The following is a 27,443-nucleotide window of genomic DNA, read 5'->3' on the forward strand; positions in this document are numbered from 1 at the left end:
TCTTGCAACCCATCTCTGTATCCTCAAGGTCAGCTAGTCCAAACTGAACCAAAATAAATGCACACCCACACGTGGCTCTGCATATTATTACACAGCTGTGCAGTTCATACTGCTGACAGACCCATTCACGATTAACTTGAGTGTTATTTTTGTACTCCTTTTAAATGAGCAATGCTTTTAAGGGGGTCGGCACCCTGAGAGGCCAGTGGAAGGATGGCAAACCATCCAGTACTGCCAGGCTGTGCCTGTGTCACTAGTGAACAACAAGCCTGTTTGGGCAGGCCCTAGAAGGATGGGTGCTCTAAGGCTTTTGCAGGAGAGGGAGTAGTCATCTTTGCTTTCTCCCAGCCTGCTATTGGAGGATTTGCCCTGATGGCTGGGATTAGCCTAACCAGGGTTTAGGTCAGGGCGTGAAGAAGGGAGTTTTCTTTCAACGGAGTGTGAAAATCTCCCATTCATCTGTCTGTTCTTTCCCTTTTTCAGAAGCCATGGGGTTGTTAACAGATCCTTTGCCACATACATAAGATTAACTAAGTAACAGATGCTTGAAACCCTTGGTATTTCACTCGAATTGCTAAATGTCTGGACTGCATACATTTGAGCAGAGTGAAAATCACTGCCAGGGATAAATAGGCTGTGGCAGAGTGGCACCATTCCCAAACTCATACTGTCTCCTTCCTGGTGTGGGAGTTTACTTACGGAAGGATGCATTAGCTGGTGATGCTTAGGGATTGCTACTGTATTTGCTCAGAGGGGTAGGACCTGCTGGTTCTGTCTGTGCATTGATTAGAGCACAGTTGAGAAGGAAGGGAGGGGTTTTGCTGCACTGCTGGCAGGCCTAGCCCTGGAATTTGCGGGTGGGGAGAAGGGGATGGGTAAACTTGCATTTAAGTCATCTGTGGTTGTGCTGCCCATTCTAGGCTGCTTCCCTGAATCAACAAGCAAGTCCCCAAAGCTCGAATTCGCAGCAGCCCCGCAGGCCAGCGCCTGCACGGCGCAGGAGCCTGCTGCCCAGATCTGGGGGTGCCCTCCCTGCCCTCAGCCCCCGCGTCGAGGCCCCAGTGCCTGCAACGGCTCCTACCCCGGTGACCCTGCAGCTGCTTCAGCCTCGTGGCACCCGCAGTCCTCGGCCCCTCCTGAAGCTGGGAGAGCCCTCGATCTTACTCTAAATAAGCGCAGAAGAAATTACAGTTTTACTAGTTAAACCAGACTGAATAAATAGGGTGAAATAGGAGGGAAGCAAGGAGAAAAACGTGCGTGACCCAGAATATCCTTTGTAGGGTTCAGTCAGTTGCTTTTGGGATCTGTTTTGAATTACCACTTTGGCTTCTCTTTAGAAGAAAGAGGAATTACCCATACTCTTCCATCTTTTGAGGAAGAATGTAGAGCAACATCTTTATATTGCCTCTCTAAACGATATGCATACATATAAGAGTTATTTAAGGTAAAGAATCTATAGATTATCGTCATTAGGCTCAATATTCACAAGCATGTTTTTCTAAAAGGTTGTACTTGTTTTTGTTTACTTGTTTTTATTTATTCAGTATTCAGAAGCATGAACTTCTAAATTGTGACAGACAGAAGATGGAATATTTATATTTATTATGTAACAGGAGACACTGTATGTGATTACTATTTATTCACTCCTTTCTTCTTTAATCTTCAGAAATCACATTGCCTTTCTCTTTTTTTTTTTTTTTTTTTTCTTTTTTCTTTTGGAGGCCAGAAATGAAACAGGACTGTACCTGCAAAAATTATTCCCTTTAGGGCTAGCCCAGTACAAGATGAAGGCTGAGTTCTCTCCATCCAGACATAACTATGCAGCAGAAATCTCCTGAAGAGGGATTAAAAAAAGAGAATGATAATGTGTCTGGAATTTCTTTTTGAAACAAACATCTCGCAGCAGATGCCAGTAGGAAGGATTTGGCGGGGAACTCAGATGACTGAAGTGTTTGGAAATGCCTGTCAATACTGTCTATTCCGCATCCCGGTGCGCAGCGCGTCGCGCGCGGCAAACACGGCGAATGAGCCGCTGGGTTTCAATGCCATCTGCCGATGTACTGTTGCAGCACCTTGGTGTCTGACTGCAAACAGAATGTAATTCATCCCTATCTAAAACCTACTTTCAGAACAACAAATAACCTCATCCTCTACTTCTATTTGTTCTTCTTAATTGGAGCTCGTTAGAATGCTGTCACTTCTTGATCATTTCAATCTCTCCAGATACAAGAACTACAGAGAACTGCAGAGGTAGTGGTGAAGAGTGCTAGTTCAACAGCCTCTTCCAGTAGCATCAGCTCATCCTTTTTCAGGATCTGAATACAGGGGTGCAGCCAAGCTATTTTAGCTTGGCATGACTTCTCTCTCCTTGAGCCTTCTGTGACATTGAACCATCTTCAGTGAGAAGAGGTGGTATTTCTAGCAGAGCAGTCCAAGACAGATTTTATGAAAAATTCACATAAAATGTAGAAAAAGGATGAGGATGGCCTCCAGCCAAGCTTTGGAGGTACCAAAAGCTTCTTCCCTTTCTGCATTTAGAGGGATTTTCCTGGGAATTAGCAGTAGTTCCTGCATAATACCAATTTCTTGCTCTCCACAGAAAGTTGGCAGAAACTGTAGAGAGCACTTTCCCTCTGACCTGACCCAAAAGTTTCAGCACACAATTTAAAAGAATCAGCTTGTTTTAGATAAGCTTGTTTGGATAAGCTTATTTGAGATCCTAGGCTGCTATACCTCATGAGAGTGCGTCTACTTTGTTTTCCGTGTTTTTCAGTGCTTTTTGTCCATCAGGATCTTCATGCTCATTTGCTTTTTAAATGCCTCAAGCTGTTGCATATTTTATTGTCCTCCCAAAAGATATATCTGCCCTATAGTGTAGACACACCTGAGCTAGCTTCACACTGCTCAGGCAGTGCTGGTAGCAGCGTTGCTGCAGAAGCATGGGCCTGAGGGCAGGATTTCTGAGCTCCTTCAGCAGGTTTCACAGCCTGGTCCAAGTTCTGTGCTGTCAGGACTAACATGCTGGCAGGTCTCAGGTTCGTTGAGAGCTGAGTGCAGGCACTGCCATCACTGCGATGCAGCCTTCATAAATTGTGATGTTTATGAAACAGTGAGTAGGCAGACGCGAAGCTGCCATTTAAACAAAACACCAGAAAAATTGTCCAACCTACAGCTTTTACATAATAAGAAAAAACGTGTTACTTCCATTATCTGAGCACAGGTTATCATTGAACAGAGTACTCTACGTTTTTCCTGATTTTTTTCTTCTCCTTACAATTCAGTTCTTTAAGTAATAAAGGAAAATAGATACTAGTGATTAAACTGTAGGATATTCCTTCTTCTGGGTTCTTCAGCATCTCTTATCTCTCTGTGTTTGCCATATATGTGGAAAAAGAATGTGCTCTGAGGGAATATTCTTGGTACTGTGAAAATAGTGACAGCCACAACAAGCTGCTGGTTTCAGCACATAACAACTTTAACACAAAGATATCAGAGGAAATGGCAGATGTGAACTGGACCTAGTCTATTATAAGAATGGGAAGTTCAGTAGTTCTTTCTTTACAGTGAAATGAGCCACAGAACAGTTAAAACTTACAGTTCAGGCTGCAAATTTGTGGCAGAATCGTTTATATTGTTTATATATCCTGGCGGGATGAAATCAAAGTTAATGAGCAAATTCCTATAGCAGAATAGTTTATGTACCTGCCTGTACTGTGTTACATTATTAACCCTTTTACAGGGTTAAGGAGAATTCAGATAATCAGCTGAAGATCTAGTTCAAGGTTTGAAACAGCCTAAATACACACTTGAATATAGCTGGTTTGTGAAAGTGACTCATCTGAAAGATTCCTTTTAATAAAATTATACGGTAATATGAGCTTACTGTTAGTAGCTCATTTCACTGAATTTGAAAGGAAACACTTCAATGCATCATGTTAAGACCTGTGTCTTTGCATGGACAGGATTAACCAAGTTACACGGTCATTGCAGTTACAGAAAATACTTGATTCTAGGGCAATAAGTCTGGTTTTTTCTCCAGAGTTCAAACTAAACCCTGGTGCTTAGTTGTGTTTCTTTTTACTGAATCTGTTATGAAATCACATTGCTGAGCCAAGGATACAGGAAGATTTGCAGTTAATTAAATCTTCTGGCATGGTACACGGGTCCCACACAGGAACATTTCAGATGGGAGGAGATGCAGCCAGAAGAGCGGTGTGTTGCTATCGAGCCAGCAGGACTCCCAGCAATGCTTATCCTCTCCTGGGAATTGAAGGGTCTTGAAAATAGCTGGAAGTCAAGTTGTCCTTTGTCCTTTTCTTCATCTGCACAGGCTCAAAGCAGAACTCTGATGGAAAGGCTGGTCCTTTTGAGGTTAACAGGTTTAGTTAATTATTTGCAATTTGAACATCAGTAAAAATGTACAAAGATTTGAGAGTGCCAACTTGGCCTGCGTAAAGAAGCTGAGCCACTTGAAAGCTTACTTCTTAATGAAACCCTGGCATGTACAGGCAGTCTTTTACTGACTGTTACAAAGGCCAGAGGTTTTGAGTTATAGGAAGTTATGGGGAAAAAGCTGTCATTTGAAAAAGTAATCTCTCTTGCCATTTAAGTTGCCTAAGCACATATTGTCATCAAAAGCAAAGTTATTAATTAAAAAAAAAAAAAAAAAAAATTGTGCTGCAGCAAAAAAGTGTCAGCCAGAGGTTAAATCTTGGCTCAAGCTGCTGTAACTTTGTTTCTAGAATTACATGTGTGATTTGATATGTAAGAGTGAGTTCTCCTGAAGTCAGCAGAACAATGCCAGCTTTCACATTTTTTTAAAACTGGTCAAATTTAAATGTGACTTCAGTACCTGACCCCAGTGCCTAAGTCAAAAGTAAAATGTCTGATCTATTTATGTAGATCGAAAAGAAAGCACCTTCCCCTCAGTAGTAGTCAGGGCTCGTTAACAATCACAGTAGTATTTTACCTCATTATGACTTGAAATGTGACCCTCATAGAAACAAATAGTTGGGCAATTGTAGGCTATGTTGACTTCATTAGCAAGATTGCATAAAACTGCCCAGCATATCGTGTGATACGTATGTTCTAGAAAACAAAAGAATTGTGCTTTAAAATGAGTTGAGTTGCACATCTATTTCTGGGGAACAGGCTGCTTGTTTGCTGTTTTATAATTTTTAACTTCTGCAAATTGTAACACCAGATGGCCTGTTGAGCCAACAATAGATCATCATGTCTCACCACAATGGGATCTCTTTCTGGCTAGCTTGTGTTGAAGCAGTTAGATGTCACTCCTCACCAAGCACATTCCTAACAACTTCACCTTAATTATTTTCTTCCATCTGGTCTGTGGTAGTATAAACAATTTCCTGCCTCCTTTCATAGCATCAGAAGTGCACATAAATAAGCAATCTAGTGCTGAAACAATTCTTTTGAACACATTAAATTCCATTCCTGGATGCTAGCAGATCCCACACTTTCATGGGTAACTGAATACTCATACTAATTACAGTAAAGAGTTTGATAATTATTTCTATTTTTAAATTATGCTCTTTGATTTTTATTCCCACAGAGGTCTCAGTCTGCATTCTCCCTGGCTAGTGAAGATATGCCCAGTAAAGGACTAGACCTTGCATCATCTGTGACTGAGGCTCTTTGGAGGCAGCAAAAAGGACAATTCAGGAAGCAGAAGGAACGCAAGCTCTCTGCATTACCCAGCTGGAAAAGTGTGGACAGACTAAATGAAACAAGTAAATATTTCTAGTACGAATATGATTCTTTTTTTGGTTCTCAGTAACATGTGGAATAAATACAACTTAAATCAAGGACCTTCTCCAGGAAATTTCTGCTGACCTCTGTGCTTGCAAGGGTCGCATGTAAAAATGTCTCATTGATGATGTTAAGAACCATGATTTCATTGGGCTGTGTCATTGCTTATCCTACCTTTTTTTTTTTTTTTTTTCCCCCACCAAGAAAGGATTCAAAATTTTCGCCTTTGGGGAGTTGATTTTGGACTGTTAGGAAACGTTGGTCATCTAATTTGGATACGTTTCAGAGCTTATACGACACAAGAGCAGAAGCACCCTGCTTTGTCACCTGGTTATCTGTTCTCTAGTTGAAGGAGTTTGCATCTGCCCATGGTATCCCTTTTGTTGCACAAGTTAACTATTGATGAGGTTACATGGTGAACCAAGCAGTGAAATAATTCACATTTAGGGTTCCCCCTTGCACCTTTATTTTCGACCCCAGTGAATTCACCAATGCACTGTTCTGTGCAGCCCTACTAACTTCTGTTTCCACACAAGTTTGAGGAAGCTGTGTGAGAAGGAACTCCACAGGCCAGCAATTCCCTTAGATCTGTCCTCTGTCTCCGTGCATTAGGTATGAATGTGAATGTGGGTTGGTGGATGGTGAGCAGCTTCCCAAGTCAGCCCCGTTCCTGAATCAGCACCCTGGGATAGAATGCAATTCCCTGCTTACTTCAAGATGACAGAAGTACAGGCTGTCACTGAAGAAGGTGGTTCCTGCTCTTGGGGCGGGGGGCGAGGTGTCCCACTTCCACTGCCTCTCGTGTCCTGGCTGTAGTGCTCATGAGGCCACAAGAGTGCAGCACCAGGCCACTGCTGCACAGAAGAGTTTGGTTAGTTTTCACCCCCCCAGCTGCACAAGGGGCAGGGCTGAACTGCTCACTGCAGTGGCAGCCCCTGGTTCCAGGTGACAGGGAACAGCAAAGCTGACGTACCTGCTGCTGTTGTCCTCCCATGGCACAGTCTGTTACCTGCTTCTTGTCTTCTAACAGCTGTAGAGCCCATCTGACCACTGTGTTAAATTGGTTCATGAAGCTAATAAACAAGCAGAAAACTTTCCTAGGGTGAGTTTACAGGTGCTGTAACTCCCACAACTGGCTCACTACGCACTGGCAAGCAGAAACAGCCAAAATATGTGTTTGGGTTTAGTGGGGACTAGGGATGGGGGCTGCCCATCAGTTCAATTTGTGTATCTGTAATGCCAGTTGATAACCCGGGAGGCTGAAAATTAGGCAGTATCAATACCCCTCCTCCACCCAGAAAGGAAGTGTTAGTAAAGTAGTACTAAAATCTGATTTAACTAAGTATGCATTACTTTGTGAACTGCTCATTCAAGCCCCTGCCAGAAGTGTTGCTCTCCTGGGCATTTTAGTGGAAGGCCTGTTTTCAGTAAAGCAGTTAATTGGGTGCTTAAATTTAAGAACCCACTTCAATCCCATTGAATTCAACTGTTGAGCAATTTAGTACTTAACAATTGCTTAAACCTAAAAAAATGACAGATTGACCCAGATTCCTTTCAGGTGCTCTGCTCAGAGGATTTGTTCTGCTTCTTTCTAAGAACCACATTTGTGATGAAACTGTGCTGCCTATTGAGCTTATATTAAATAGCTGATTGTGTTAATATGTGTAAATATGATCTCACCTATGCAGTAGTAAACAGCTCTGTATTAGGATACAGAAAATTAAAGAAATCTCAACCAAGATTTTGGAGTAGTAACATCAGTGGGCTTTTTATTCGTGTAGCCAAAAAGCAGTTCACAATTCATTTTGATTACAGTTTGCACTGGTTTAGATGATGACTCAAGAGCCAAATCATCAATCTGTGCCTTTTTCCCCTTTACCAATAGTTTCACAATGAGACTTCTTAAATCTATTTTCATTTTCACATGGATAAAATAGAGCGTATACCCAAAGAATTGTGTGCAGAATCCATTCTTTCAAGTAAGTGACTTTGTTTTGGAAAATCAGGAAAGAAGCATCTGACATTACTTGAAGCTGGGATAAAAGTGAGTCAGCTTTCTGAATATAAAGTTCTCAGTGGCTTTCCTTTCCACCCTGCTTATCCTCTAAAACGTAATCAACTATTATCCTGTCCTTTCTTCAGATAACTGAGGATGTTTGAACAATTTTAATTTGTTGTTGCTAAACAAAATAAGGGGCTTTGGTTTGGGAGAGAAGATAGTATGTGGCACTCCACTGCATTATGTTTGTATAATGTGGTGCAGCTGAATTCAGTTCCTGTTGGAGAGTTATGTTGTGCAGAGCTGTTTGCTTTATTTGAAGGAACAGTGTTTTTAAGAAAAGGTCTTCTTTCTCTCAAGAGAATCCTATTCTTAGATTAGTGAGCATAGTTGGAAAAAATGAACAAGCAGAAATTCCTTATTCTTGATAGCTTGTATGCTTTTTTTCTCCAAAATCAGCTGTTACAATAAAGAATTATCAGTTCTTCTTATAAATCTGACTTTAGTTATATCCTCAGCTGGTCACTGCTACAAGAAAACTATTACTATTTTGTTTTTTTTTTTAAGGAGGAGTAAGAATGACTTCAGTGATCGTTTTTCTCAAGTTCTCTGAATTGGCATGAAATTTAGGAAGTAAAAGCAAGCTAAAAGGACTCAAATGAGTAACAAGTACAAAAACTGTTCTAAAACTTATATAGCTCCTGGGTTGAATTACCATTTAATTATTGTTTCATTTTAGTGGGAGTCTTTTGATGGTGGTAGTGCACCACAGACATTTTGGCGTTTTTTTAAACTAAGCGTACTTTCTTACTTCAAACCTATGTTCTTTATGAACAATTCTGAGAAAAAAATTCGTATTCTTGAGCCCCAAGTATTTATAATCATGTAATGCAAGATGCTTGTATATCATCTACAACACGATCCAGGTTTTACTTCATCCATTACTAAATAATGATGTTCTGTTTACAATTTTAGAAAGCTAATAGTTTATAATAAGTATTTCTACACTTTTCTGGAAATTACAAATTTGAATCCATGGAAGGAATCCATAAGGCTGAAAAGTTCATTCAGTAGGCTGAGATTACTGTGTAAATCCCTGGCATTATATATTTATTCAGCTGCTGTAGGAGGTAGAGTCACCACATATTCACATTTCCCATGAAGGGACTTTTCAAGTTTGGTTGGAAATGAAATTTAAATTTAGAAAAAATGCAATGTTCTGAATTATACAGCACTTTTTGACTGTATTTTGGCTTTTTTTTTTTCTTTTTTCTGTCAGAATTGTAAAACATACTCTGAAAAAGTGTAAGAATACAAGAGCAGCAGTGCTTGGGTCAGACAAAAAACTCATTTAGTCTAGGATACAACAGCAGCAGCAACAGCAACAATAAGCAAGAGCCTAGGAAATACTAGGAGAAAGCAAGTATTTTTCATGCTGCCTCTGAGTTGAACCTCCAGCACTTTCAACTTAATGACTGTCTCAGCTAGAAGTGTTTTTCTGTATTTAGTAAACCTTAGTGGATTTCTCTTCCATGTCCATAACCATCTATTTTAGCTCAGATTAATTTCTGGCATCCATTACACCCTTAGGCAAGAAGCTCCATAGGTCTGGTACCCACTGCATCCCACTTCTTTTGTTTGTTTTGAACTTTGATTTCTCTAGTAGTTAGGTTGGAAGAGATTCCCCCATCTCTTAGCATGTGTCTTCTGTCTTCTCCAGATGGCAGAGCTCTGTCTTACTTAATCATTCCTTGAATGGAAGCCCTTTCAGAACCTGGTGCAACCTTTGTTGCTCTTCTCTGGTCCTTTTTCCGTCCTTCCTCTTCAATATAGGAAACCAGAATTGCACACAGAATCGAAGACATTTGCAAAACACAGGATTTATACATGTCTGTGTACTGATGTACTCAGCCTTTCCTAATAATTCTTTTAGAAAAAGATTTGGTCCAAGTACTCTCACATTTTAAAGTCATCACCATGACTTTAAGTAGTGGTTTCTGATTAAAAGGAGCACAGCAGCATGGCTCACTACATGAGGGAGTTCATGTAGCATCAGCACTTGCATTTCATTAGTTTTGTTGAAGTCTTCAATTTGTGGCCAGCTGATCACAAACTGGCAAGTAAAATGGGACTTTCACACTGTGATCACAATTGTTCTTGTTTGATTTTCATAGATCCGCCTTCTGTTTTTCAAAGCACTGATGGAAACTGGGTAGCTTTGCAGAATGTCACTTTGCCTCGTCCTCGAATGCTCGTCAAACCAAAGAGTCAAGTATTCGAAGCTCTGGAGAATGAATCCAGTGTTGTGTCTGCCTATGATGAGATGGGCTCAGACAGTGAGGATGACTATGACTGGAATGTGGCCTTGAACAAACTGCGTGGGAGATCTCAGCAATTACCAGATGATTTCTGTTACAGCAATTCCCAGTATGGTACTGAATGGGTTTATGGCAATGATCAGTACCAGGCAGTGACTTCCCCTTCCTCTGGGTTATACACCAATACTGAGACACTGTTCTCTGATTCAGAAACATCTTCAGTAAATTCTTCCCAGGAAGCTAAAGGACCTAGCAAACTTCCCTGCCTACAAAGCAGAACTCAAAGTGATGTGCCCAGAATGGAAAAAAAAACATTTCCATGGAGAACTGGATGTAAATTTCAATCCACAGGCAACCAGTTTGGAGTATTCGGACAGCAGTGAGACTGAAGAAGTCTGTTATGATTTAGGAAAGAGGTCAAGAAGGTGGAGGAAGAACAAAGTGATCTCTGAAGAATTATGTGAAGAAAAAAATTACACAAAAGTCAACAAGATGAATTTAAGTCAGGTAAATGTGTTGAAGTTTATCAAATGCGTTCTCAAAAAGAGCTGGGCAAAACTAATTAAGCTATGCTGGCAATAATGTGAATTGTGAGTGGAAAGTACAGTGTGCTTGCAAGTTTTATCTTTCTCATGCCTCCTGACTGAGAAGAAACAAAACTGGAGAACTGTTACTCCAGCCTCAAGTACACAAGCACTGCTGGGAGCAGGAATGGACTGGGTACTACAATTTACAGCAAGGATGTTGCACGGTTGAATAGTTCTTAAAAGTAACTAAAATTATGATGAGCGTAAGGAATATGATTTGAGGTAGGAAAATAAACTAGCCAGACGTCATTTATATTGCTTAGAAAAATTAGATTAAAGGGATGTCAGGGTTTCATATAATCCCCAGAGTAATGTATTGATCTTGGTAAAATGATTAAGTCTGAAGCAGAGAGCCCTACATGCAAACTGTACAAAGCAGTAGTGTAGGTGCATGAAGAACTGCAGACAGTGTAAACTTAACAAAGCTTCATTTTGGGGTCTTAAATGAGGCATAGATTTTCACATGCTGAGATTATGCAGAATTTGTAGAAACCATACAAAATGCTCTTCTAAAAACTGTGTTGCATCTAGATATTAGACACCGAACAACTGATTATATGTAAATTGCAGTGAAGAAACAGACTTTTTCCATATTTTACTGCATTGCAGTAATAACCTTATTTTACAGCATTGTAATAATAAGATGATAATTTGTTAACCATTATGTTTTCATCAGCATTGTAGAACAGGATTTCAGTTTAGCAGTCTAAAAGTCAGCTTTTGGGGTTTAATTTTCAAATAGTAAAGGTTGCTCTCTTGTTTGCTGCTCTCTGAGACTCACAGTGAAATGAAAACAGGCCCTTTCCTCTCTCCGTGCTCCAAGTCTAGAGAATTGTAAGCAGTTACGTTCTTTAACAATTGCGGTCATTTCATAACTCACAACTTAATTTCGATTTAAAATCAGGTATTTTTTAATCAAGATCCAGTACCTAGATTAGGATAATGCTGTGGCATTTATTTAAAAATGTACTTTAGATTCAACACGGGAATACTGACTTTGTGACTTAGAGAGAATTCATTGTATAAAGTCTGAAGCAACTTGAAAAGGGAAACCTGAGAACAGATATCAAGATGTACTGTATTTGGGGAGAGTTTTTTGCCGCTTAATGATAGGTAAAAGAACAACGTGCTTTGCTGGGTTGCCTGTAGAAATGCTGTAAACGCAGTCATGAAGCAAGACATGAAAACTGTTCAGATAAAACCAAGGTCCTACTGTAATAAATTTCTGATAACCGGATTGCTCATGTACCACAGAAGACTTAGATTCATGTGGAAACTGAACTGAGAAGTGCAACCTTGCTTTTAATTATAATTATTTTTCAAATTGTAACTTTTTACAAGAAATTGCCACTCAAGCCACCAATCTCCATCTGCTTTCATTGTTATTAATAATATTGATATATTGGCTTTCATTATCTTTTTGAGAGGAGATGTTGCTTAGTGTAGCTGCAATTCTTGTATTTCTGAGGGAAAGTGGAATGGCTTAATGGATTCAAGTGAAGGAAGTGCCCTTGTTATGAGTTTGCTGCTTTGATCAGGAGGCCCTACCTGGTAATTACACCCCTCCTGCAGCCAGGTAAGGGGTGAGCGCTGTCAGACTGCTGGTCCCCACGGGATGGCGCTTGGGATGCATTTATTGAAAATAGGAGCCCTGAAATTACACCAGCTCTCACAGAAACTGTCTGCAAACCTCACAGTTTGTGTCTTCTAAAAATTACAGTTTATGATTTTTGGTTTCCTATATGAATGGAGCTTTCTCTCAAGTGTTTATAGTATAACATGGATTTGGTTCTGGAGCCTCCAAGCCAGTACTTCGCTTGCTTGATTGATTTTGGGGCTTTTTTTTGTTTGCTAAGATTACATTGAGTTATCAGCCATTTGCATGCAAGGATTTGGACAGTGTGTATGAGGAAAAGTGTATTTCCTAGTTCATTGTCTGCTAAAGGACTTATGGTTGCATAGAAACACTTAATTTTCTTTTAGTGAGACTGGTTTTGTGGCTGTGTTAGTCTGCCAGGCTCTCATTTAAGCTCCGTTTTCAGATACGGAGGTAGCCTTTTATACTTGTTTGCAGACATTAGTATTATATGTTTGTTAGATGCAAATGAGAATTTACACAATGATTTATATGAACACAAAGGTGTCATTAAACTTACCAGGTAAAGTGTGAACAGTAAAGAAAAATGCAGTTTAAGATAGCATCTATTAAATAAATAATAATAATAGTAGTGCTTTTCAATGCATTTAGTACTTTTTATTGTTGACATAGGTTCTGAAACATTTTTAAATCTTTGTTAATCCATGAAAGAGGTGGCATCTCCTCACAAATAGCTCACTGCCACCGTCTGAAAAGCTCAACACACAAGCCGAGCAGCCTACCAGTCACAGGAACCACAAAGTGTGGTGTTATAGGGTATCATTATCTCTGCGTGTAAGGAGGAACTAACAACTCTTGAAAGTGCAAATACTCCACCTGCTCATTGTAAGGAAGTTGGAAAACAGACAAGTGCATAATAGACATACCTGAATCCAGCTGTAATAAAACCCTCAAGGTGAGTCCTCCCCCAAGAAACAATGTGTATTCATAACACAAATTTAGCTAATGTGGAATAAAACTGTAGGGATGCCAAGGCAACTCATGACTCTCACCTGTGCTGGCAAATGTAGAAAAAAGCTCTTCAAGTTTCCCAGCCAGTGAGTTCGGAAAATCCTTTTATATATGTCTTAATGTGTAAGCTGGAATTGGGAATGTTTGGTAACTGTGTGACGTGTGGCTGTGTAACACAGCAGCTTGCTGCTGCCTGAAGAGGAATACCTCCTTCCTTCCTGCCTCCCGTGGGGTTCCCCTTGTCAGCTCTAGCACACCTTCTGACCCCTTTGCCAAGCCTGCACAACTCCTTAAACAAAGTCAAGGACAGGAGGCTGCAGGGTGGCTCTGGGTACCGCTAGGTTGTTACACTAGCTCACCTTGTTTCATAAAACTACATCCTCAATTTTTTTATCCTGCTGTAGCTGGGCGACTTCGCAATACTGTCCTGCCATGCCTTCCTCCAAAATACATGGGAAATCAGCTGCAGGGTTCTCCGGGATTTCACTGAGCTTTGGATAGAGGCAGGAGAGACCAGCCTAAAAGGTGCTGCCTTGTGTGATCCTAGGAAGACTGGCATTCAGGATCAAGAGGAGTTGTGATTCTGCTGTTGTCAGTAGGGATTCTTTAAATTAACTGGTGGTGCTTTCTGTGAGGTTATGTGTGTATTGCTACTCCAATATAGCTGCTAAGCAGTTCCAGCTAAGCAGGTCTATGTGAGAAGTCCCCAGAGGAATCATGCGTGTCTTGCTGCACGATGAAGTCTGTCAGTACTTCACAGTACAGCAGTGAGGTGGAAACGTGGGAAATCCTGCCCCTCTGGACTGCCAGCCTCCCTTGCTGCTCCACTAGTTTTTATACACGTATTTCTTAGCTTATTTAAACAAGAATAGCAAACTTTTTTCATTACAAGCTTGATCTGCTCAAATACCTGCATAGAATGGGATTTTCTTCTCTTCTTTGCAGACTTGGCCCCGGGGTAAACCATACTCTTCCTGCCTAGACCTGCTGGAAGAAGCCCACACCACTGGTGCAGAGCTGTCAGAGCTCACTAGCAAGTCTTGTAATCCTAAACCACATTTTCATAGATGAGAGTAGGTTTATGGAGGTAACACAAGTAAGGAGGGGTTCTAATGATTAGCTTAGACTAGATCTCTTAACTATAAATAGCTCGAATTTAATGAGACGTATGTCCACTAAACTGTATTATCCTAAAATACAAGTGCACAGCTTAGCTGTGCTTTCTATCCTGTAAATCCCATAAATTATGATTGTTTCTCTCCTGGGTACAAATTGATGAACTGATTGATTCAGCAACAACTTTCAGATTTTTTTATAGTAGTTTAGTGATACATATTTTTTATTAGCAGATTGTTGGGCAGGGATTGTAATGAGTTATTGAATGACATGCAAAATATGTCTGGAAAAAAAATGTCTTCTTACCATCTGAGGAAGCACCATTATGATAAATGTAGATTTGTAGTTAAAAAGGTGAAATGACACCAGTCTTCTACATGTATATAAAAGCATATCACAACGTACTATAAAACTAAGGTGGCAACACAGTGATCTGAAATCTTGCTCTCAGTCTTACTCAGAACAGCTTCAAAGTTCATTTGTGAAAAAAGGCTTTTTATTTTGCAAAAGCTCTGATTGTTTGGGAAAATAATAAATTTCAGCATAAGCCTGTGATTCCCCTTCTATCGTAGCTAGTCATGTACTTTCAAATCCTGATTTTCCAAAACAGCCTTCTGCATCCTGAAGGTGAGCTGTAAAGCAATAGTTTAGTTGTGTAATTGATTCACAGATAACTGCAGACAAAAACTGTCCAGAAAGCTGTAAAAGTGCTAGACACTACAGTACGGTTTACTGTATGAGAGATGAGGACTGGCATTATGAACACGACACGTCAATCCATTAAGAGCAGTCTGGCAGGTAGGGTTTGTGAGAAAGTTGGCAGTGTTAACATTACCTGTAAGGACCGGAGGGAGTTGATCCATTCATAAATACTGCTTCTGTGGCTGCAGAGGGAGTAGCTGCGCAAAGCAAATCTCCTCTTTATGTATTTCCAAATGCATGGTAGAGAGAACACAGCTTTTAGCCTCTCCAGCAGTGTCTGGTCTTGTCGTGGTAGGAGAGCGTAAGGCAAATAGGAATCATTTCCTATCTGGGAGTTGCTCCAAATCATCCTCTTAGACCTGCTGAGATGTGCCTACCACTTCTGGTCTCGGGCTGCATTCTTCATCGCCTCCTTCCGGGTGGTTTTGTCATGATTATGCTCCATTTCAAAGAATTCATCACTTTTAAAACAACCTAATTCCACCGTACTTTATGAACTTGACTGAAGCACTAAATTAACTGTCCAGTGACTCAAAACTTTCTCTTAGCAGTCAGCAGGGAGAGAATAACATTTCCAGAAAGCAGTTAATGATATAGGTGGAGCAGGTCACACTGGGAGATATCTGTTTCTCTCCAGGGACTGTAGTGGAAATCGGGGAGAATTGGGTCCTAATCAGATAGCACAGATCCAGAAAATGAATTAGTATGTATCTGGACATTACCTTTGGAACAACCATGGGGTATTTTCAGATTTCCTGCAAAGGCTGACAAAAATGTCCCCCTTTCCACATTATTAAATGTTGGGCAGGCACCCTGCTAAACAGACTTGAGAAAAGATTTCATGTTTTCTTGTGTTCCACCTCCAAATTAAGGGACTTGAGGTTGAGTCTGTAACACCCACTGTACTTAACTGTGCCTCTGAGTACTTCCCACCTTTAATGATCCAAGAGTAAGAAAAGAAGGTGCTCCTAAATATTGAACTTGTTCCAAAGAGGTTGGCATCTGGAAAATAATTGTCACTGTAGATGATCCATCTATGTAAATAAGCACTGGGAAAGCTGAAAATCTTAAGCACCATCATGTAATAAAAGAGAGATTTTTGAAAATTTATTTCCAGTAGTGTTTAAGAAAAACACAGATAATGCTCAAGACTAAGCAGTCAGGGAACTCAGGCTCAGCTTTCAACTGAAAGCTGGACACAGCTGCTAGGTCACAAGTTATTTCATTCCCACACTTCACTTTCTTTACCTGCACCATGCCTGAGAGTGGTGGCAGTGCAGTGCTGGAAATGAGAAGTGCCATTTAGGCATATTTAATTAGTTGCACACAGATACATAATGTTTTTGAAAGTTTCTGTTTACATAATATAAAAGTAAGCAAGAATGATAAATATAATCCAACAATTGTGGGTTTACAGACGTTCCTCTGTAAAGACATGGTATTTTTTTATCAGCACACTTAGTGTACTTTCTTTCTAGTTTCCCTATGGTGTGATCGTACCTATGCTTTTCTAGGAAGCAGTTTGGTTTTCTTTCTGTGTCTATGAAGTAATTATACTGTTCTTCTAATTTCTTTGTAGGATTTTGATGATTTATCAGAAACTGATATAAGCAGTGAGGATCAGCGTCATAATATTAAGCCTGACCTTATGGAGGAGGAGCTTAAATCCAGGTTATTTCAGCTTGCTGCTAAAATGAGTGACAAGGAAACATCTTCTGGTGAAGAACAAGAGTCAGAACCTAGAACAGATCCTGAAAACCAGAAGGAGAGTTTGTCCTCAGAGGAAAATGGCAGAAGTATTCAGGAAGAGTTAAAGAAGGTAAGTGGTCGTTGTAGAGCAGTGGGAACAGTATTGTAAAAGTTAGAATCCAGAAAGAGAAACTTGTGGTTAGAGAATTAAACATAGTTGCTTAAGAAAACCTGAGGTCCTTTATACTGTTTCTGAGCCTGCAACCCTTGTCCAGGTAAAATTTCAATCAGGGCGTGTGTTCCTCCCTGTGAGTCTACAGCATCAATTCAAAACAGTGAACTTAGCCTGTGTAATAAACCTGTTAAGTGACTGATACTGACTGAGGGTTGGCTTATATGTTTTTATTTTAAAAGAGATCCAATTCTCCTTTTTTCCTCCTTGCTAACCAGCTGGTTTAAGTGAGTTTTTTCAGTCCATTTATTTGCTTCTCTTTTTAGTAACATGTAGTTCATTCTGATGTCATAGATTCTTCTTTTGCCTCTCTATTGCAGTATTTTGTGCTTCTTTAAAGCTTTCCAACCCTGTTACTCTGTCAGCTAATTGGCCTCTGTGAGTAGTAACATATTCTAGTGAAACTGAAACCCAGCATCAGTTCTGGTAATGTATGAGATCCTCTGTGCCATTCACCTCACAGGACTGAACCACCCTCTCTTCCCTTTCTACCTCTGAATTTCTCTTCAGATCATGTGGTGTGCTTGAATTTGGTGCTGTAGAAGCCCAGTACTGCTCCTTGCCAGTAAAACATTCTTTTCCCTTAGATCCGCTTTGGCTTATTTTTGTCTGGTGTGTCTTGACTTACCTCTTGGGTTTTTGTCTGCACAGCAGCTCAGCTTTGACAGGGAGTGTGGAGAAGTCTCTAAGGGAAATCTATCCTTCATCATTTGAAAGGTGTTTTGTTCAAATTATATAAAGAACTATTACACCGGGAGGTGGAAGCAGGATCAAGTGACCCAGGTAGATAATAGGGATACTGTCCAAACGTGCAGGAATGGTGTCAGGAAAGCCATTGCCCACCTGGAGTTGAATTTGGCGAGGAACACGAAGGGAAATAAGAAAGGCTTCTACAGATATATCAGCAACAAAAAAGCAGATGAGGGAAAGCAGGGCTCACTACTGCAGTGACCTGGTGACACAGAACATGGAAGAGGATAAGTTACACAACATGGTTTTCACCTCAGTTTACAGGCAAGATTTGTCCTCAAGAATCCCAGGCCTCTGAGACCTATGGGAAAGTCTGGAGCAATGAAGGCTTTACCCTTGTTAGAGGAGGGTCAGGTTAGCAAATATTTCAACAAATGGGACATACACGTGTGCATTGCACCCAACGGGGATGCACTCGCAAGAGCTGAGGGAACTGGCCCATGTCGTTGTGAGGCCACCATTGTTCATCTTTGAAAGATCATGGTAATATGAGGCATTCAGAGCACTGAGTATTGTTTAATTTGACTTCAACAAGGCTTTCAATACTGTCTCACATAACAGCCTCACAGAAAAATTGAGCAAGTAAAGACTAGATAAGTAGACAGTAAGAGAGATTGAAAATTGCCTGAATTGCTGGACCAAAAGTGTTGCAATCAGAGGCTTGAAATCCAGCTGAAGGCCAGTTGCTAGTGGTGTACCCCACTGGTCAATACTGGGACCAGTACTGTTTAACTTCTTCACTATTGACAGAGACAATGAGACAGAGTATACACTAAATTTGGAGGAGTGGTTGATATATGAGATGGTTCTGTTGTTATTCAGAGGATCTTGACAGGTTGGAGAAATGGGCTGACAGAACCTCATGAGGTTCAGCAAAAGGAAATGCAAATTCCTGCACCTGGGAAGCAACTATCCCATGCACCTATACTGGCTGGAGGCCATCTGGCTGGGAAACAGCTTGGCAGAAAAGGATATAAGGGTCCTGGTAGACACCGAGCTGAATATAAGCCATCAACATGCACTTGCAGGAAAGGTTACCAGCATCCAGCAGACTGAGGAAGGCGATTATTCCCGTCTATTCAATACTGGTGAGGCCACTTCTGGAGTGCTCTGTCCTATTCTGGGCTCCCCAGAACAAGGGAAGGGACATGTGGACATGCTGAAGTGAGTTCAGTGAAGGGCCACAGAGATGACTAAAATATTGAGTCATCTATCATACGAGGAGAGGCTTTGAGAGCTGGAATTGTCTAGCCTAGAGAAGGCTCAGGGAAGATCTCTTCAACATGTATAAATATCTGATGGGTGGTTGGATGGGTGTGTTTGAGGTGGGAAATGAAGTGAGAATCAGACTCTTCTCACCCATGCCCAGTGACAGGTCAAGAAGCAGTGGGCACAAACTAATATAAGAAATTCCATCTAAACATAAAAAGATTCTTCACTGTGAGGGTGGTCAACTGCAGCAGTAAGTACTTTTATCATCATGTATGCAAATATCTCTGTGATGTACAAACAACCTTTTTAAGGAAATCAAGTAAAAGCTTTATCACCAGTGCTTGTTAGCAGCATTCAATTTAGCTTGTCTCTGTTTCATGTAGTTCATGTGAGATATGTAAGGATTTAGGTGGGTATTAATTAACACAAGTTAATTTTATGCCTTACACTGAAATCCGCTTAGACCTTCAGCACAATCGTTTTCAACATTTCTCAGTTTTTGATTGCCTAAAATGGCGTTGTGGAAATTCACAGCTCTCTAAAACAAACATAATCCTACAGGAGACTTGTTTTTATGGATAGCATTTTGTGCTTATTAAGCTACAGAAGTAGTTCATGGTCTTTCTGGGGTATGCAGACCCCTGAAAAGCCTACTTGGCTCAGCTGTGCAATGAAAGCCCATGGAGTCCTCTGTGCTCAGAGGAGAGTTATCCTTCAGCCCCTCTAGACTTCAGGTGTGAACAAACCAAAAATCCCATTGTGCAACTGTTGTGTTAGTGAAGCATCTTGTACTAGCACAGTGATTTGCACAGCTCTTTCTGCCTTGCTCTTTTTTTGGTTTTGGCTTTGTGTTTGGTTTCTTTGGGGTTTTTTTGCTTCACACCCCCCCCCCCCACACACACACACATAACTAAATGCCTAAACTAAAAAGCAAAATGTAAATCCCCCTCTAAGTATCTTAATGACATTGAGAGTAACAAGCATGATAAATGGGATATATTTAGTTCTTGCTTTCCTCTATCCTTTCTCCTTCTCTTTTAATGTTTTCATGAAGATAAATAGGCTGGATCTGTATTTCACGGTGTACCCCAGAATTACATTGTAGAAGGCAATTTCAGCAGTGCCTAATGCAGATTGCATTTTAAATGTAGTCTATCACTGTGACTGCTTTATCAGAAACTATAGAGATACTGTTTAAAAGACAGAATAGTCCCTGCTATTTTTGCACATTTCCCCACATAGCATAAAAACTGAAAGAGTTGTTAAGATCTTGTTTTTCTCTTTTTGTGTCCTTCTACTTTGTACTCCCCCTTGCTTAAGTTATGCAAATGAGCAAATGAGTTAAACTTCAGTGGTAACCTTGAGTTTCTTCTTTGCATTAGCTTGTTGAAACGTGCTGTGTGCTTGAGGAATTTCTTTTCATCCCTTTATGCATTCACTTCTGGTCAGAGAATTTTATAACCAAGGCTTAGTAACTTTGTTTAAATCCTGCTGTTTTCTGTTGAAATTATTACATGACTAAGCACACAGCTGCGCTTTTCGGAATGACAACCTATGAGTAAGTTTGTTAAGTAGCACAGTTAGGGATCCCATTCCCTAAGTGAAACCACCGAAGTTCCTTGACAGTATGAATAACAGCATAAATACTATTTCCATAAAATATTTATGCCTTCATTCTCTGGAAACATTTTATTCCTCTTAGGTTTTATAAAGCTTTATTTGGGGGAATGTACTACAAGCATCATCTTCATGTGTATTGGTACCAGAGAGCTATATTCTTTGTTTTGATAGAGTACATCTTACATTTTTCTCCAGGTAAATCAGCACTTTTCAACTACCTGTATAATGGGGTTGACCCTTGTTAGAAAATCCACCTGCCACCTCTCTTCAGCAAGAGGCATAGCCGGTAGCTGTGCACGTGGGTGCGTGTTACCACAGCAGAGGAGACAGCCAGCTCCCTGGGGTGGTGCGTGCTGGAGGCCGTGCCCGGGGCTGGCTTTGGGGAGGGTGGCCAGGGCTCAGTAAGGGGGGTCAGGCAAGGCAGGGCTCATGGGGCTCGGTCGCTGGAGAGAAATATGCTCACAGCCTTGATGGAGCTGGAGGATGGCATCGGACGTGCACATGGCAGTGAATCCCACCTGCCTCTCACACCCCTCTTAAAGCATCCCGGTCGGGATGGCGGCGGTGTTGTAGCAGCAGTGCTGTAATAACGAGGGAGAGCCTGTGTCTCCTGGTCGCCGGGCTTTTCTTAATCATTTGTGCTGGTGCATGCACTGTCCTCACAGAAGATCATGTAGTAGTTTCCGGGATTATCTTGCAATTCCATGAACTCCTGGGTATTTTGATTGATTGGTGTGTTGGTCCAGGCGGGTGTTAATAGGGAACTGCCATTCAGCTTCATATGTGTGACAGCTTTAGAAATGACTGAGTAAAAGGACCTAAAAGAACCATAACCCCATGGCTCACTTAAGCAAGAAAACGTAATAGCATAAGTATAGTAGCTTCACTGCATTGCTACTGCTATGCTAATAAGGCTGAACAGTGTAATGCAATGACATCTTCCTGGATTAACAACTCGGAAGATACTTGTGTGTCCGTTGTTTCACATTTTTGTATGCATGTCGTGGTTTAGGCCTGATTGGCAGCCAACCACAATGCAGCAGCTCTCTCTCCCTTCCCCTCCGGCAGTGAGAAGGGACAGAGAGCCAGGCTTGGGGTTCGAGATAGGACTGGGATGGGGAAAAATCCCCCTTTTATGATCACGAGCAAAAGGCAGACTCGTTAGGGGAAGAAAAAAAGAACATACATTTATTACAGACACTACCAACACATAACAGAGTAGGACAGTGAGAAGCATTGCCACATCTTGAGAACACCTTCCCCCCACCCCTCCCTTCTTCCCGGGCTCAGCTCTGCTCCCAATATCTCTACCTCCTCCCCCAAGGGGCGCAGGGGCAGGGAATGGGGGGTGCAGTCAGCTCTGCCACTTCCCTTATCTTCGGTGAGGGGAGTGTCCGGAACTTGTTCCTCCTGCTCCATCGTGGTCCCCCTCTCACAGGAGACAGTCCTCCACAAACTCTCTGATATGAATTCCTCCCATGGACCGCAGCGTTCCCCACACTGCTCTGTCATGGGTCACTAACTTCCTCCGACTGGATTCCCTCCCACAGCTGAAGCCCTTCCCGAGCTGCTCTGGAGTGGGACTCCCCCACATGCTGCAATCCTCCCAGCGCTGAATTACAGCAGCGGGGCTGCCTTTTCCCATGAGACCCCGGCCTTCTTCGGGCACAGCACCTTGATCAGGCACAGCACCTTGATCAGGCAAGCAGGAGCAACAGGCCATAAATCAATGTCTGCTCCATTGTAGATCTTCATGGGTGGCAGGGGGGGCCGCCCTGCCGTCTCCCCACAGGATACAGGGGGGTCTCTGCTCCAGCACACCTCCCCCCTCCTTTCTTCCTCCGTTCCTCCACTGACCTTGGTGTTCATGCAGCTGCAGCAACTCCTCCTCACAAGTCCCACTGCACGTCACCACGTCCCTTCTTAAATACATTATCACAGAGGCGCAGCTGATGGGCTCAATTTCCCAAACAGAAGTGGAGCTGACGTGGAGCTGGGGGAGCTTCGAGAAGCTTCTCACAGGGGGCCGCCCCGATAGCCCCCTCCCCTGCCACCAAAAAAAACCCACCACTCACTCAACCCAGGACAATGCAAGATGCTCAGAATAATTCTTGTGTTTTGTTAGATTGTGGCTTTTATTATGATGTTAATTATCTGGGCAGTCTTCCAAAGTCCAGGATTGAAAACTGAATGTGGGCAGCATTGTAAAAAGTGATCGTTAGTTAAGGTTTATGAACTGCAGATCATCTATGCATGGGATTTTGAATGACAGCGGAGAAAAAGGTTTTGGTTAAGGAAGGTGAAACAGTGGCTTTTTCCTCTAAGAGAGGTATGAGGCTTTAATCTTCACAGTGGGCTAATGGATCCAGAGTTTTAAGTTCTCAATTCAACAAAGCAGTCAAGTATACGTTCAGTTTTACACTGAGGATTAAGTAGTTTGCCGGACAGAAATCCCATTCAAGAGATTTCTCCCATGTATTATTTATTAGTCTTCAGTATGGAAAATTAAGTTGATCTTAGGTTTATTTTGTCAGAAACTGAGTCATTGGTTTCAAGCAAAATAGTTGCTTTAAGACCATAAATATTTATTTTTTTAAAAGGTTTCAAAAGTGGGCAGCAATGTTTGTGTTGCTCAAATTCTGACACTTTCTGGGTTCAATACAGTTGCAGAAGTATGGATATAGACAGTCCATCAGAGATGCCCTAGGGTATCCCACAGGGCCTTACGCTGCTAGTCCAGGAGAAACAAGCATCTTTCAGGTCCATGTCATACCTGACAGCATTGTTTGAAAATCCTCAGATAGTTCAAGCTGTTTCAAATTTCACCTTGTCTGCCTGTGTTTAAGCAACTGAATCAAAGCCCTGTTGAATCTATGTGGAGAAGTGCAGAATATTGAGATTTTGGCTGGCTTCACATGAGGAGTGCAGTATCCTTGTACATAAGATTCTCCTAGTCTCAGATTTTATACTTACGGGCATGCACATCCAAGCCAGCTCTGTCCAGCGTGCATGCAGTGGGAATCCCCTTCAGTTGGCTCATCACCAAAGATTTATTTACTTAGGAAGAAAATGTAAAAGCCGTTTTACAGATGCAGTTACAGAAAATCAGTGAAGATAAATGTAAGCTGCTGTAACAAAATGGGGAAAAAATAGACTGTAATAAAAAAGTTACTGTTTTCTTGTCTTCTTTTGTAAGCAGCCCAGAGACTTGGCAGTGACAGATGAGCTCTCTCAGATCTAGCTGGAAGAGTTTCAAGAAAACGCTGCTCCTCAGCTGGATGATGCTTCTGTCACAGCACAGCCAACAGGGTAGCTGTGGTTGTGACATTAATTCAAGGCAAAACCAGTCAGTTTAGTTTAAATAGACCTAAATAAATTAGGGGGATTAAGGTAAGCCTACTGACTTGACACTGGGGGGTGGTAGTATGAATGGCTTTACTTGTTCGTTTTGGGACTGTGAAGTCCATGAGTGGACAGCAGCAATCAGTAGGAAGTGATTTGGCAGAAGTCATCGTACCTAGCTCAGGGGTTTCTGACGTGAGCATCCGACTGTGGCATAAATGAGGTACAAACCCTTTTGTAACTAGAAACACACACAGTGTCCAAATCACAATTTTTTAGACCCCAAAATTGAAGATAGATAGCTTTTCTTTTTTCTTGACACTCTGCAAAAGTCTTTTTCTATTGCAAGTGCCGCTTTGTTTTATGATGGTGGAAATCAGTATTTCCCACCTGTTTCATTTTATAGAAAATGATGTGTCGTTTGCAATATCTGTCTTAATGAAATCTGTTATTCTAAATCCCACAAACAAAAATAAATTAGGCATTGCTTTATTTTAAATATTTTAGCAATAAATGTAAAATCTGAATTGTATGGTATTTTATATTTGCTGGTTTCTTTATCCTTTCTGTTAATCCTAAAGTTCTCTGTAAGTCTGAACTTATATAAATGTTAACCTCTGTAGCTGTTAATATATTTTTTTCTGCCTTTTTATTTAACTGCTTTCCCACTATCTAGGAAAAACAAAAGGCTTTTGATCTTCATTTAAAGCTGCAGTTTTTATCCACTGTATTGCAGCAGGTGAGAATGCTTTGTTCTGTCTGTGTCTTCTTACATCTCTTACATAGTGAGAGATGCTATAAAGTGATGTTGAGGGTTTCCACATTTCCCAAGCAAAATTCTCAAACGCAGAATGTTTTCCTGGAAATATCAGCCCTGAAAAATCATACCTTTTGGCCACTATCAATAATCACTGCAGAAAATTATTTTATAATCACAGCTAGCCCTGTGTTATGAAGGGGGTGATGAGTGTGAAGTAAAAAAAAAGATCTTTTGAAGGTCAGGGTTGACAACTGCCATTGATAGTTGGGCATTGATGTCTCTGTTCCTCCCACACTGTGACATGGCCAGTGTCCCAGATCTTGCTTGCCTGTGAAGGAGATGGACTTTTGGTGGACTTTTCAGGGCCTTCTCAAATCTGTACAATGGACTCCCACAGGGTGGGGGGATGAGGGAGGCAGGTTTGGGTTTTGGGTTTGTTTTCATCAAGTTTTGGATTTGGTCAGATTACTCTGAAAAGATGAATCGACCAGTGGCAAAGCAAAACTCATCTTCTCCCCAGCCCCCCTCAACTCCCTAAAAAAAAAAATGAGGCATATTGACTGCAAAGTGGGTATGTGGCTCCAAGTGTTATCAAGGACTACGAGTTTTCAAGGATGTAGTCAATACTGCCAGGGCTGCTAGTGATGCAGTTTTTCTAACTCTACTTCTTTCTTGATCTAACTGTTGATGTCAACTGTTCTCTATTGAATTGCAAGTCACTGCCTCCCATGCCAGTTTAACAATGGCACAACATCACAGTGACAAAAAAGAGAAAATGCTAACGGCTGAGTACAATGTGGAGAAAAAATCAGTGCAAGTGATAGAGAACTTAACTACTTTAAGAGCATTAAAAATAAAACCAGTAATGTTCATACAAAGGAAGCTTGATGTGGAAATGTCATAGGCTGCTGAGATGCATACAAGGACTTGATGCTCACCTGCTTTCAGCAGTTTGGACGTTTACTTAAGTTTTATCATCCTGCTTTCTTTCCGTTACTCATCATCCTTTGTGCAAGGATGCAAATACTGTTCTATAAAGCACCTTCCAGTGTAGCATCCTTAAGTAAAACAACAAAGGAAATATTGGCATCAGCAGGGAGAAGAGACAGCAGAAGGGAAGGGAAATGGCTAACAGTCAGCAGGAGCTATCTTAGACCACTGAAACACAATCTTTAGCAAAACAGGAATCATTTCTGTCTGTCCAACCACACATAGAAATTACAGTAACGCAGATTTACAAGACGCTGTTTGTTATAGTCAATGCACACATCTATGTATATGTGCTTGCATACACACTTCTAGTATTTCGTTGGTTTTAAAACTCTCCCACAAAGTACTTGGGGAAATGGAGCATTTCCTTTTGACCGTCTTTAACGTATTTGTGAGTATGGGCATTAATTATAAAAAGGATAAGTGCATGTTTTCCTCATTCCATTAAACTCCTAGTCTCAAATTCAGTAAAAAATTAGATTCTCATAACCAGTAGAAACATTCAAATTTGGATCAACTACATCAATTTAATCTGGGAGGGGTAGTGTTAATCCAGAAGCTGGGTAGCACAGTTGAAATCAGAATGCACCCCAGTGTTTCAAGAAGAATGGTTGTGCTTACCTTTTCCCTGATAGATATCTGTAATAGAGATTACTTTCTGCATCTATCACATGCATATTAGTTCTTTGACTTGCTTGACAAGACAGATGGGAGAGACTTCATCATGGCATGATAGCTGTCTCTTTGAATCACTTATAGATGTTAACAATGACCTTTCCTGCAAGGGCAAGATAAATTAGACAGCCAAGAGGTCTTTATAGCAATTTGAAATGTCCACCTACCGGGATAATCTTGGGGGGGGGTGTGTCTGTGAATTTTAGGTGATTTTTATAGGACCTCATAAATACTGAGTTTGACGTGCATGGGTGGGGGAGAGGATTGTGAAGCACTAAAACTCCAGGACACTTTTTTTTTTTCCTTACCCATGTTAAGTACTTCTATCTAGCGTACCCCCACTAGGTTTTCAAACTGGCCATTTTGGAACATGAGCTGTTTTAACAGCTTTTGACAGTTGCTCAAAAAAGAGGTAAAAACATATGCAAAGCTATTAATTGAGTATCCAATTTTAACAATTCGAGAATGCTTGAACTCCCCACATGTTGATTTTATGTCTCCCTTAGGCAGACATTAATCTCATCCTACTTCTCTGTAAAACACAGGCCAGAGCAAAGCTGAGTTCTAAATATCCTTTAACAGAAAACTCACACAAAGTTTAGATTTAAATACATTGAAATATTGCTTGTGCTCTTAAGTTTTGGAAGATCTACTCTTGAGATATACTTGAAGGAAAATCACTTTTGCTTACCATGTGTTTCTTTATGGCGTTTAAACTCTCGTGCTGTATCCTTGTTACACTATAAAAGCAGATGTTTCACAAGCTTAAAGAAAAGCTTTAACGTTGTGAATCCTGTCAGGAGTCTAGATACCTGCAGGCTATGATTGAAATACATTCAGTGAGGCACACATTTTAAGAACGTTCATCTCCTTGTGAAGTGTTTAATGGGAAGCAGATATTTGGTTTTTAAAGTCAAACAGCATCTGCCATTAAGAACTCTGCCTCAAAATTCTAGAAGAGCTAAAAATCACATTTCTGCATCACGGGAGTTTTAGACTGGACATTAGGAAGCATTTCTTCCTTGAGAGGATGGTCAAACACCAGAGCAAGCTTCCTAGAGAGGTGGTTGATGC

General features: G+C 41.0%; 1 protein-coding gene across 1 annotated transcript in view; it reads left to right on the plus strand.

Annotated features, from left to right (window-relative positions):
- Window positions 1-27,443, plus strand: part of LOC104363948 (myosin VIIA and Rab interacting protein) — a 225,725-nt gene that overhangs the window by 184,896 nt on the left and 13,386 nt on the right. Inside the window, 4 exon segments of the mRNA XM_042806480.1 lie at window positions 5,573-5,750; window positions 9,943-10,391; window positions 10,393-10,593; window positions 16,679-16,918. Of these exon segments, the coding sequence (XP_042662414.1) occupies window positions 5,573-5,750; window positions 9,943-10,391; window positions 10,393-10,593; window positions 16,679-16,918 (1,068 nt within the window).

This window comes from Tyto alba, unplaced genomic scaffold (assembly GCF_018691265.1).
Source record: "Tyto alba isolate M040663 unplaced genomic scaffold, T.alba_DEE_v4.0 Super-Scaffold_46, whole genome shotgun sequence".
Classification (NCBI taxonomy): Eukaryota; Metazoa; Chordata; class Aves; order Strigiformes; family Tytonidae; genus Tyto; species Tyto alba.